Raw genomic sequence first — 13,456 nt, forward strand, 5'->3', positions numbered from 1 at the left:
TGTGTGTGTGTATTTAAATACACATTTTGATGGAGGTTCCCACTTTAAACATTTCAGGTTACTGTTGTAATGGGATGAAACATATTTATCAACAAACACATGCAAAAGTGATATGGATGGATCCCAGCTGGAGAGGTAGCAGTGTTCCTGTGTCAACACTTCAGATCTACACACATGTAGAAAGCTAATCTCTGCCAAATACTTTTAGCTCAAGTGGCTCTGCCATTTTGTTTTTGGAAGGCTAACCATGGAAAAAAATTGGAACCACAGAACCATTACTAAATTACTAGTATAAATAAAAATGAAAACATACAGGTTGGGGCGGAAGGCTGAGCAAAGGAAGAATGAACATTACCCCTGCAGGTTGAAATCCTAAAAGTAAAGTTATATTACCATGTGCCATTTCATTGCATTGCCTTGCACTCTGCCATTGTGATGATAAATGATAATGGAACTATAATGGCAACTTCAGAATGCTATCACTGCCTTAAACTCAATTGGAAAGGATATTTCAGTAAGGAAAGTTTCTCTTGAATGCAACAGAAATAAATTTGTTGACAGGAAATGGATGCTCAAGTCAGCACATATGGTCACATGACCACACAGTAGGGCTGTAAATTTACAATTGGCACAAAGGGAAACTAATTCCTTACCTAAGCATCTTGTTTCTGTTCCACTCCATAGTCCGGAAGAGAGACATTCCCTTACAGCTGAGCCCACCAACATGAATCCTAAGTCACAAGTGAAGATAGCTGTTGAGCCATAGGTGATCTGAGTTCCAATCTTATTCCCATTTGGAGGTATAGGAAGCTCGCCGCAGGAAATAACTTTAAAAGTTAAAAGAAGGAGAAATATGTTGCACACACAAAATCCACATGTAAACATTCAGTGCTTGTTTTTCAGTGAAGGTGATTAAAATGCTACATCTTAGGGTGAATGTAGAGTGATAAAAGGTAAAGGTAAAGGTACCCCTGCCCGTACGGGCCAGTCTTGACAGACTCTGGGGTTGTGCGCCCATCTCACTTAAGAGGCCAGGGGCCAGCGCTGTCCAGAGACACTTCTGGGTCACGTGGCCAGCGTGACATCGCTGCTCTGGCGAGCCAGAGCCGCACACGGAAACGCCGTTTACCTTCCCGCTGGTAAGCGGTCCCTATTTATCTACTTGCACCCGGAGGTGCTTTCGAACTGCTAGGTTGGCAGGCGCTGGGACCGAGCAGCGGGAGCGCACCCCGCCGCAGGGATTCGAACCGCCGACCTTTCGATCGGCAAGTCCTAGGCGCTGAGGCTTTAACCCACAGCGACTGCAAATAACAAACCCGAAACATTATATTATAAAAAATGTTCATACTATCAAAAAAATTGTTAAATAATACTAATGTCATAGAATAAATTAATGACTTTTATGGCTGTTTTATAAATAGTTACCAAAAAAACCCCTCACTTTAATCTCACTCCTTCCTTTCTGAAATGTATGAAGCTGCCCCTGAATGTGATTAGTATAAGTCAGCATGAATATGAGTTGTTTCAGATGCAGACCTATCTTCTGAGTAAGCCATCATGATGGACTTGTCTGCAGAAATATTGAGAATTTAATAGGTTTGGGCCAGACAATTTTGGCCGGTACTCACTTTGGCAGTACGGTCTCTCATTTCTCCAACTCCAAGTTCCATTGGGAAGACATTCAATGGATTCTGGTCCCAATCCATGATATCCTGGATCACAGCTGAAAACAACTTTTGTTTTGTACTCATAGTGAGAACCATTCACTATACGCCACCTTCCATGTTCCAAGGTGAAAGAATTGATGCTTGGGCATGTAACAACTAGAGAGAGGAGGGAGGAAAATTTGTCTTGAAGTCCAATGAGTAAATTTGTGAATATGAAGTTATATACATTTACAACAACATCATCATCATCATCATCATCATCATCATCATTGTGCCCCATCCATCTGGCCAGGTTGCCCCAGCCAATTTAAACAGCTGCACAATAATCTACAGGCTAATTTGGGGAGTCAAGCTATATTCATTTTATGAATATGAATACCCTGTATTTCATTTTTTTCCTCCTTAGATCTGGAGGGTGAGTATTATTTTACTGCTCAAACAAATTATTTAATGGATAGTGTATCACAGTTTTAAAGCACTTCCAGATTACGGGCATTCTCCCCCAACCCCCTCAGTCATCTTCAACTTTCGCTGACACAATGAGAATTCCTGCTTTCATTCCCCCTCTAGCAAAACTACCCCTGCTCCAGAAATGGATCATGTTATGGTTTACAAAAGTCATTTCCCTTGATATTATCATTTGGTTGCATGGGGGAGAGGGGAAACTCAAACTCTCAGCTTAGTAACAAAACTTTGCAATCACAATACTATCTTACTTTTATAGTGTGTTTATCCTGAGTAAGTGCTATGCAAGATTTAAAATAACAACAAAGCTCTGCAGATCAAGATATATTTGCAAATAACCAGTGATTCACTTACAGCTATTTAAAAAAATGAGGTCCATGAGTCAATTCTTTTAACTCAACACAACATATCCTTCCTCCCTTGTGTTACTCCATACATGCCTTTAGGGAGATGTCCAACACTTGGAGAATTTCACAGCTTTTGATGCTCTTTCATGAACCTATGCCTGCAACTGTGATCTAAATAACCCCATAATGTTTACCAAAGCTTTCTGTTGCTCTGCTATTTTCATTAACCAAGTAGTTTCTTTGCTTCTTTTAGTTTGCATTCTAATCCCAATGGCAGATGCACTGGTTGTGGAATTACTGGGCAGCTTTGGGCTAGCAACTGTTCACTTGAAAATGAAAGCTGATGACAACAAAAATAGCAAAAGAAATTCAGCTGGAAAAGAACATCTAGATTGCCCTTACCTACGCAACGAGGTGTTTTATTATGGTTGCTCCACGTGCCATCTGGCTGACATGCTGCTGTAGTAAGTTCCTTGGATGATAGCCTGTACCCATCATTGCAAAAATAAGTAACCCGTGTGCCTACCAAATAATCTGTAGTTAATATCCCACCATTCACTGGGGCTTTGGGAATGCCACAAGAGATAGCTGCAGGTTTGAAACAAACACACAGTTAGACACAATATCATCATACTGCCTTGTCTTAATCTGCTTATCATATCTTTGAAGTTCAGAAACATATATGTTTTTGTATCTATCTATATAGAGAGAGAGAAAGGAAGGAAGGAAGGAAGGATTAGGAAAACATATAAAATATTATCAAGGAAGATTTATTTTAAATCCCTTCTTAGGCTGGAACACAGCAAGCGACAGCACTCTCACTTGCTCTTTGCAATCGCTCATTCATTCCAGATGGTCTCCACTGTTTCAGTATTCAACTGTACAATGTATAGAACTGCTGTATTCAGGTCTTGTTTGCTGGCTTCTTATTGGCAACTGGTTGGCCACTCTGAGAATAGGATGCTGGACTAGATGAGCCTTTGACCTGACCCAACAGGGCTTTTCTACTATTTTTTATGTTCTTACTCGACCTTTCACAGGTTAACCATCAAGAATAAGTCCCAATGAATACAGTAGACTTACTTCAAAGTAAATAGGATCAAACCAAATTAACTCATGCACATATCTTGACTGTTGCTGCAATGGCCCTGAACTGCCATTCCAGACTAACAGGTGTATATTAACTGAACACTGTTGATGGGGCAGAGGCTTCTTGTGCACCTGAAAGCAGCAGGTGACCTTAGGGGGATGGAGGGCAGGGCACATGACACACATCTCTATCATCCAAAATAGATGATTGGCTAGGAGACCTCCAGAGGAACAGTCTGAGCAGCTGCCACTGCTGTCCCCATCCTGGAGGATCTGCTACCTAAAGCAGCCACCTCACACTGCAAAACAGTAGGAGCAGCCCAGATCATAGTGATAGTCATTACCTTCACTATTATCCTCACCATCACTGAGATACAGTGTGGTGAACTGGTTAGACCAGGCATGTCCAAAGTCTGTTTTAGGGGCTTAATCCAGCCCGCCAGTCGGTTTAATCCAGCCCCCACAGGCAATTCCTCCCCATGGTTCTAAAAAAAGGTCAACAAATTTGGTCGGCCCGCATGCTGCATGTTCACTTCATAAAATCTGGCCTTCTTTGAAAAAGTTTTGGACACCTCTAGGTTAGACTAAAACTCATCAAACACTCATCAAACATCTTGTGAGGATAAAATGGGAAGGGGTAGAACCATCAGGTTTTTGGGGAAAATATGGGATGTAAATGTAACAGCAGCAGCAGAAACAACAACAACTAAATCAAAGTAGCAGCAGTAGCTCTAATGGAGGCAGATATAGTATATCAAAGGCTCTTCTGTGCTTCGACCTTTTGCACACAGTTTACTTTTGCTTGTTCTAATAAAGCCACTGTACCTTTTCTTTCCTCCAATAACCACATCACCTCCTATTTCCTTCCCTGGCTATCCTAGCAAACTAATATTTGCCAGATATTGTTTTCCTCTAGATATTTTTTCCATAAATATGAACTGATGCAGTAGACTACATGGAACAATGCAAACTGAAGGCTGAGGTCGGTGCGTTTGGGACATTCTTCTGCCTCTATTTTATGGTTCTAAATTTTTCACAGGCCCATCAATTGAATGTAGACCAGATAAAAATGATTTGATAATGCTGAAAGGAAAAGAAAGGGATTGTTCTGGTTTGGATAAAGATAACGCAATGAAGGAAATTCTCACTTGTAGAGGCTATTGTGACACAGGATTTGCCTAGGAGGAAAAAACTATTAATAAAAAAGGCAAACCACAGTAAAATATTTTTGGGCTAAATTGAGTATATATATTACAGCTTAAGAATGGTGTCGGTTCTATACATTTTGGCACCATTACAAGTGCTACTGCCTGCCTGAGAACCCACAAACCTGGGGGAATCCTACTTGGGAAACTTCACAGATATTCAGCTCCACTTTCTAGCTCTTGATTCCCTGAATTTAAGGGCACTTAAGGTAAAGGTAAAGGGACCCCTGACCATTAGATCCAGTCATGGCCGACTCTGGGGTTGCGGCGCTCATCTCGCTTTATTGGCCGAGGGAGCCGGCATACAGCTTCCGGGTCATGTGGCCAGCATGACTAAGCCACTTCTGGCGAACCAGAGCAGCACACGGAAATGCCATTTACCTTCCCGCCGGAGTGGTACCTATTTATCTACTTGCACTTTGACGTGCTTTCGAACTGCTAGGTTGGCAGGAGCAGGGACCAAGCAATGGGAGCTCACCCCATTGCGGGGATTTGAACCGCCAACCTTCTGATCGGCAAGTCCTAGGCTCTGTGGTTTAACCCACAGCGCCACCCGCGTCCCTTAAGGGCACTTATGGGGGGCTATTCCAAACATATCATTTAAGTGACAACTGCATGTGTCCCAATGACTGAATTGGCACCCCTGGTGCTGAAAATGTGCACACTTTACCCTGACATGTGCAATTCAATGCAGACTGCCGGCTATGCATATTATATTGCTTTACTGTCAAATGTTTTGCTTCATGCCACTTGGTCAATTGCATGATGCCCTGGAGCTTGTCGTGAATAATGGCTCAAAGATTCCCTAGCTTAAATAAGTCAAATAAAAATGGAGTTTTTCTCTTTTTTTGCATTAACTGGAGTTAGCAGCGCTACTCATGCACTAGAGCATCCATGGATATTTGGAATGGAATCAAAGTGGGCAAATCCAATTCTGTAAGGAAAAGCTGATTACCTTGACATGCCGGGACAGGTGCATCCCATGCATGATATCCATTGGGAGATTTCCGGCACAAAGCGTTGCTTTTTCCGACGAGGCGGAATCCGCGGTCGCAAGCCCAGCGAACCACACTGTTCAGCTGCCCACCTGTCTGACTAACAATGAACCCATGAGGAGGTGACTCTGGAGTGCTGCAGTAAAGGGCTTTGAAAACAAAAGAAAGAAGCAATCAGTGCATGATTTCTTCCCCACATATCACCTTATTTAACCGTAGGCATTTTCCTGTGGGGATTGCAAACTATGTAGCCTAGACCCCTTTAGCAGCAGTGGTGAAGACCCCAAGGATAGGAGGGATAATAAGGCTGTATTCTGACAGTGACCACATCTCAGCCCACTTTGGGGTGGGGGCAATAGCAAGCAGAGACAAAAAGGGCTTCATAATACTTTGAAAATGGGGCAGCCTGGTTGTCACCTATATGCCCCAGTGGGAAAAGTAGTGAAGGTCTGGCCTTAGGCTAATGATAACTGTGGTTGTTTCACCTGTTTACACTTGGCTTTTGGCTTGAGAAAAAACTGCACAAACATTTGGGTAAGGAAGATGGATCTCTGGGTTGCATAGATAAGCAGAATTCACAATCAACATATCCAAACTCATAATCTCTTGTAAAATATCTGTATTGCATATTTTTTAATAGGGCATAAACGACTTCACCAGTTAGGACATACATTATGATTATTTTTCCTATGTACAAACCTTGTTTATTAATCTTATTTCTTCCCATCTGATCACATTTGCATGTGTTAATTACAAATGTAATCTACTTAGATTGTGTCAACATCCAAGTTCAAATTTTTATCTGAAGTTTCTGCATAATGTAATTGATACTTGTTTTAACATGTATCTAGGGTAATTAATATGGGTAGGAAGATCATGAAAGATGGCATCTGCAGCATGAAAAGAATATGGATACACCAGGCATGAGGTAGAGGACAGGGAGAACTTTGGCACATTGAACAGATGGAAATGACTATTACTTTATTTTTTCTTTTCAAGAGAACTTCTGGTTCAAGATGGGTCTTGCATAGTGTACACCCCCACCCACCCCCATGCACCCTCCCCACACTTCTGCTTGAAATACTGTTGTCTGCTTCTTTGATATCTTTTTTCAGAGGCAAATTGGGTTTGTATTCTTTAAAAAGATCATTGAGGATAGTCCAGTCTGTAACTTTTGTCTGCAAATTAACTCAATGAACACCTCTAAGATTAGCTCTCTAGCAATGAATATTTTGTGCTTTCTTTCTTTTCTCTAGCATGACGTAGGTGAGATACACACACACACACACACACACACTTTTATTATTGTTTTGTCTTGGGTTCCAGAAGTTGTCCTGTCCATGGAGTTTCCTGACTTTCTAGCTCACATGGTTAATTATCAAAAGGCAATTAATTGGCTAAAGGGCACCAAAGAAGCTGGAGAGAAGCTTTTTTGACCATAGGATTAGGTCAGGCTTCCTCAACCTCGGCCCTCCAGATGTTTAGAGACTACAAGTCCCATCATCCCTGACCACTGGTCCTGCTAGCTAGGGATCATGGGAGTTGTAGGCCATCCGGAGGACCGAGATTGAGGAAGTCTGCAAATGGGATTTCTCCTTCCTCTTCTATCCATGTGCCAGCACAGTGTGCTCCAGGGGGTTGGGAAACCCTGTGGAGCAGATTGGGGGGAATGTGATGTGGGACAGGATAGAGAAGGAAGGGAAAATTCCATTACAGCATGATGCTGGCTGGATCTTTCCAACGCTGACTATGACAGCTGAAAGTTGAGCTTGCTGGTGTATTTGAAAGGTAGAAAAGATAGAAAAGAGAAAGATTTGATTGACTTACCTATATATCGTATCCTGAAACCTTTTTTGTTTGTGCCATGGTCTGCAGACCACCGGAGAAAAACTTCATGGCCACTGCTAGTTATGTTTAGAGATGAGGAATAATCTCCACTTAGGGAGATTAGTAACGGACTGTGACTATTTGATCCTTGATGATGTTGGAAGAGGTAGCAAGGCAGAGAGAAGAAAAGAAAGAAAACTAAAATTAGAGATATACTAAAAGAGATTCCTAAACAAGTAGTAAGTAAATTAATGCAATACATTGTAGCCATATCATTAATGGCATATATAGGAAATTTTTAATAACAGGGTGCAATCTAAAATGAAAAGCAACAATAACACTGAAACCGCATGCATGATAAAATACACAACTTAAAAGTTACTGGCTAAAAACAATGTATACTAAATCATCCGAGGTTGTATGTCCTATAGTTACCATCAAACACCTCAAGTATATCAAATTCCTTTTCTGTCTGGAAGAATTCAAAGTAAAGGCTGATATTATAACCCTTTTCCACTGTAATGGTCCATGCACACATCTGGAGGTTTGGATAGCTATCTGGGTAGCCAGGGCTCAGTATCACTCCGGTTGAATCCAGACGCAATTCATTTGCAGGACAAAGAACTGCAAAAGAGAGAAATTGCTCTAAATGTTTAGATAACTGGAAAACTGCATGACAGAAGTCTTTTTTTTCCTACATTTTAAACGTGTGCATCAATAATTTCATTTCTATTAACATAGAACAGATAAAAATCAGTACAGGTTTTTAAATTTTAAGAATAATGCTTTATAGTTTTTGCATTTGTTCTCCTCTCCCCTTTGTTAAGTGACCCAAATGTTCCTTTTCTGGTAAAAACATTTATGAATTAAATAATGAAAGATGCCAAGCTTTTCCTTACAGTTGCCTCTCTGACAAAGGGGTATTGGATCCAGGGGGCTCTGTCAAACCCTTGCCTCATAATGCCTCAGTTTGGGGCCTAACAATGGTTCCTGCGTGTTAACAAACTGCCAGCAGGAAGTGCAATTTAAGCAGCAATCAATTTCCTCCCTCATTCCTAGTAGGTACTTTTCGGATCTCTGGTCCCTAGCATGGTGGGAGGGTACCCCCCCTTCCTATCACCACCAGTGGGGAACTTGAAAGCAAACACTTTACACCAGCACTGGAGTAGAGTCTATGGTCCTTGAGAGACATTTGGGACCATTTAAGCTTAATTAACTCATTTGGTTTCTTTTCACTCTTGTTGTTCCTCCACTGGCTTTCTGCAATGTGAAGGAACTGTGTTCCTCTGATTCCATATTAGAGAAAAATTACATTGCTTCTGTTCCAGGCTATCACTTTAATCATTTGTTTCTGCTTTCTACAGACGCCAATTACTGTAACTGAAATTTGTGTGTATGTGTTTGTGTGTGCAGGCAAATAACCATTGACCCAGGAGCAGAGTGTTTATGCTACAACATGACTTCCACTAATTTAAAATGCCATGGGAGTTTCATTGGCATTATAAGAGTTTGAGCAGCTGCAACTGCTTGATGGGTTATTTACCAAGGTAGCCAACAGAATTGCCCATAGGAAGCCAATACAGAAGGCCTTTCTGAACAGACTTTTCCTTCTGAATGGTGTTTACTGGAGAGTTAGATGGATTCTGTTTAGGGTGAAAGGGGTCCTGTGGCAGTAGGTAATCAATTTATGCCCCTTATCTGATATTTTATTTATTTATTTATTTCAAAACATTTATAGGCTGCTGAATCAGAAGAATCTCTAAAGGGTGCATGTTACCAATTGTACACATGTATAATATGACTGGAACAACATATGTTGCCAGTATATTCTGCTCCGAACGCACAGAGGTTATGAATCTTTCTTGCCACTAGTTTAGTGCAATGGCAGGAGGTCCATTTTTCTGTATTAACACTTACCTCCCACCAGTACGCACCCTAGACATGGTGGTTAAGATTTGGACCGACCTAACAAGTCTTATAGAGCAGATAAATGTGAAAAGCCCAGCTGCTCAAATCCTATTATGCGGGGAATTTAATGCCTGCATCGGGGATGGCTCAGAAAGAAGACTAACGCCACGGGTGATAGATCTGGATGACAGTTTCCCCTTTACTTGCACTTCCATGGACAAGAAAGTTAACCCTCAAGGACTGAAACTTCTAGAATAGGTAGATATTTAATTTGGCACATTTTACTAGAGAATCCTCTGCTATTCTATTTTATGCAACAATCTTAGTAGTTGTGACCATGGTTTATACTGTATGTGTGGTGCCTGATGATTTTTATGGTTATTGCTGCTTTTCCTTTTGTTATTTTTCTGAATGATGCCATGACCTATAGCTAGTGCAATAAAACTCTTTGATGATGATGATGAATGCACAGAGGATCGGGGTAGGTGAGTTGCAGAGAACCTGGATAAATGAGGATCGACGTAGCTAAGAAACTGAAGTAGAAATCAGAAAATTCCTGATTTCAGTTTCACCTCTGCCATGAAGTCGCTTTGTCTTTGGGAAGCCGACTTCCTCTCAGTCTCAGCAACCCCTTCACTCATTTGCAACATGGCAACAGAATCATAGAATCATAGAATCATAGAGTTGGAAGAGACCACAAGGGCCATCGAGTCCAACCCCCTGCCAAGCAGGAAACACCATCAGAGCACTCCTGACATATGGTTGTCAAGCCTCTGCTTAAAGACCTCCAAAGAAGGAGACTCCACCACACTCCTTGGCAGCAAATTCCACTGTTGAACAGCTCTTACTGTCAGGAAGTTCTTCCTAATGTTTAGGTGGAATCTTCTTTCTTGTAGTTTGGATCCATTGCTCCGTGTCCACTTCTCTGGAGCAGCAGAAAACAACCTTTCTCCCTCCTCTATGTGACATCCTTTTATATATTTGAACATGGCTATCATATCACCCCTTAACCTCCTCTTCTCCAGGCTAAACATGCCCAGCTCCCTTAGTCGTTCCTCATAAGGCATCGTTTCCAGACCTTTGACCATTTTGGTTGCCCTCCTCTGGACACGTTCCAGTTTGTCAGTGTCCTTCTTGAACTGTGGTGCCCAGAACTGGACACAGTACTCCAGGTGAGGTCTGACCAGAGGATACAGGATTGCCGAAAGAGTTTCAACCAGTGCCCTTTGAGCACTCTAAAGTTCAATGCGTCTGTTAGAAGGAAATCTCTGAAACCTCTGAAAACATATCACAATATGCAAACACATCTAAACAAAAGATATTGAAGCAGAAAACCTTGGCAAGTAGGTGGTGCTCCATCCATCTGTAGCCTCTCTCCCAGTCTACATGTCAGAATCTCATTACCAACTAATGTAAAGCCTGGTAGACACTGGTACCTTATTATGTCCCCTATTTGATAAAAAAAAGAAGAAAGCTGTGGTTAAACAGCAATTAATGGGGACTTTTGGCACTGATAGTCACACTGAGTAATGAAGTACCTTTCCCAACATATATAGTTTGCAAATGACCACTGGCGCAAATAGCTTTGATTAGACACAGGAAATGTTGTGGCAAATGAGCAGACACATTTATCATTTCTTGCCAGCTCTACTATTAGTATGACTCACACATTTGGATGCTTATTACTCTGTGAAGCAATGCAGCAGAATGGTGGAGTTTTAAAAGCTTTGCATTTTTATTTTTTTTAGTAGTCATGACAGTAATTAAGAGGAAGCCATCAAGTACCCTTATTCCCGCTGTCCCTCCTCAGACATAATATACATTGTGGTTAGTACATGGCTTTTTGAAATTAAAACTGCAAAGGAAAAGATTCAAAAACAACTTTTGAAAAAAACTTAACTATTAATTTTAACACTCTAGAGTCAGCACCCAATGGGTTTCATAACATTGTATTATTCATACTTGTTTATTTGTTAAATGGATTTCTAACCTGACAATGACTTCACAAGGTGGTTTACAAAACAAAACTAAAAAGGTTCAAAACACATGAAACATCATAAGTACAAGCCAATAAATAGAACAGATTTCAGTGACAAGTGCCAATCAATTTTCAAAGGACCAGTCAATATCTCCGTGTGACACTTTAATTTACCTTCACCATCCCCAGAAAAGACACAATGCTGAATAGTCATATATGTAGGCTCAGCACTTGCAGTTGGATGGGTTTGGTTTTTTTTTTAAAAAAATGGTTTTTACAGCAGGTGATCATCCAGCTGAACAAGCAAACAGGTCTTAAAGATAAAAGGGTCTTGTCCATTCAGCCAGGTAATTGGCTGCAGTAAAGCCTCTCCAATTGCATCTGGCTGCATGCACCTTTCTCACAGATCTGCACATCTTGCTGTCTAGGATTGCAGCCAAACCCTGCTGGCCAGATGATTAGTGCCACAGAGTACAGAAGGCTTTACACCATAGTCAACTGAAAAGTCTCAGTGCGACCGTACCATTTCCCAGATTGTGCTAAGAAGTGTCACTATCTTGGAAATAGGGATACATATTGACATAGATGTCAAGTGTCCCTTATTTGAAGGGACAGTCCCTTATTCCAGCGCCGTGTCTCGCTGCTGTCCCTTATTGATGGATGTCCCTTAAATGTCCCTTAAATTTCAAAGGAAGCAGCTCCTCTCCCTCCCTCCCTCCCTCCCTCCCTGCCAGCCAGGGAGGAGGGAGGCTCCAACTGTGTTGCTTGGCTGTGTTGCTCACCCAATAAGAAGTCTAAGAACGACTGAGGGGTGGAGCCTGCATGCCTTGTGTGTGGCTAGTTAATGCAAGCTGGGAGGGTTTTGAATGCTGGACGCCATTTTGTTGCACGTACTGCTGCAAACTTTGCAGTGCAAAGCCAGGCTGGGGAGCCATCTTAAGCTGAGGCTTCATAGGCCTTGTGGTGCATGTGATTCAGATTCTATTCAGTTGAACCTCTGGTTACAAAGTTGGTTGGACAGTGTTCTCGAAGCTACCAGCATGAGTTTGACCAGACTGCAGGAGGAAAGGAAGACTGGAGTGCCTGGAACAGGTGAGGCTGCAGGTCCCTTATTTTGGCTGCTGGTCCCTTATTTTCAAGGCTGCTGGTCCCTTATTTTCAAATCTGTAAGTTGACAGCTATGCATATTGAATACATGTGGATTGGCCACAAAACCACCGGGATTTGGCTGTTGGAGAATTGCTAATAGTCTGGGAAAATCTGGACGTATGGCAACCCATGTCAGAAATGTAGATGTTGGTAAATTTCCTTTAAAATAGCTCACAACTTCCTTCTCTTTTTTTGAGATTTCCAACAACTTTGGCCAAAAACTTCATGCTTCTTTAAATTTTGCAAAAAAAAAGTTCAACAACTCTCCTACGAAATATGGCAACCCTGGCAAACAAGAATTGCTTCTGCCATTTGCTGGAGTTAGTGTCCCTCTGTCACCTGGGTTCTCCACAGATGTAAGTGGGATTTCTGTTATTCCCTATCTGTAGTACCTGGGGCTACCTTCCACTGTTCTGAAGGGCACCCAGCCATCTTGGGCAGTTCTGTGAAGACACAGAAGGCTGCTAGCAGAGGGGAAGCAAGCGTTAACTATATCTGTACCTACCTATGGGAACAGCTAGATCCAATGCCATGGAGATAATTCTTGTTTTCATATTTAGATAATACAACAGCAACAGAATCCAGAAAATGGGCTTTCACTGATCATGATCTCCTTATATTTTAATCATCACCTTCCACCAAACTGCTGCTAGAAATCATAATCCTATGTAGTTGCACCTTCCAGTTGTCTGAACCTCTGATTATCTAGATATTTTACAAATTCTCAAGGGTCTTTAGTTCAGTTAAATTGTAGGCTGTTCTAGCATGCAAAGCCAGATGAAATTTTTACGTTTGCCCATACTGATACGGAGCTTAAACACCACAG

At 41.6% G+C, this 13,456-nt stretch overlaps 1 protein-coding gene across 5 annotated transcripts in view; it reads right to left on the reverse strand.

Annotated features, from left to right (window-relative positions):
• The window catches only part of CSMD3 (CUB and Sushi multiple domains 3), a 592,920-nt gene that overhangs the window by 70,716 nt on the left and 508,748 nt on the right, over positions 1 to 13,456 (reverse strand). For all 5 annotated transcript variants that reach the window (XM_079984060.1, XM_079984063.1, XM_079984062.1 and 2 more), the window contains 7 exons: positions 10,839 to 10,952; positions 8,031 to 8,219; positions 7,596 to 7,742; positions 5,729 to 5,917; positions 2,882 to 3,067; positions 1,629 to 1,823; positions 654 to 827 (listed from right to left, as the gene is read on the reverse strand). In XM_079984060.1, coding sequence (XP_079840186.1) covers positions 654 to 827; positions 1,629 to 1,823; positions 2,882 to 3,067; positions 5,729 to 5,917; positions 7,596 to 7,742; positions 8,031 to 8,219; positions 10,839 to 10,952 — 1,194 coding nt within the window. The remainder of the gene's footprint in view (positions 1 to 653; positions 828 to 1,628; positions 1,824 to 2,881; positions 3,068 to 5,728; positions 5,918 to 7,595; positions 7,743 to 8,030; positions 8,220 to 10,838; positions 10,953 to 13,456) is intronic.

The sequence above is a fragment of the Podarcis cretensis genome (assembly GCF_951804945.1).
Source record: "Podarcis cretensis genome assembly, chromosome: 7".
Classification (NCBI taxonomy): Eukaryota; Metazoa; Chordata; class Lepidosauria; order Squamata; family Lacertidae; genus Podarcis; species Podarcis cretensis.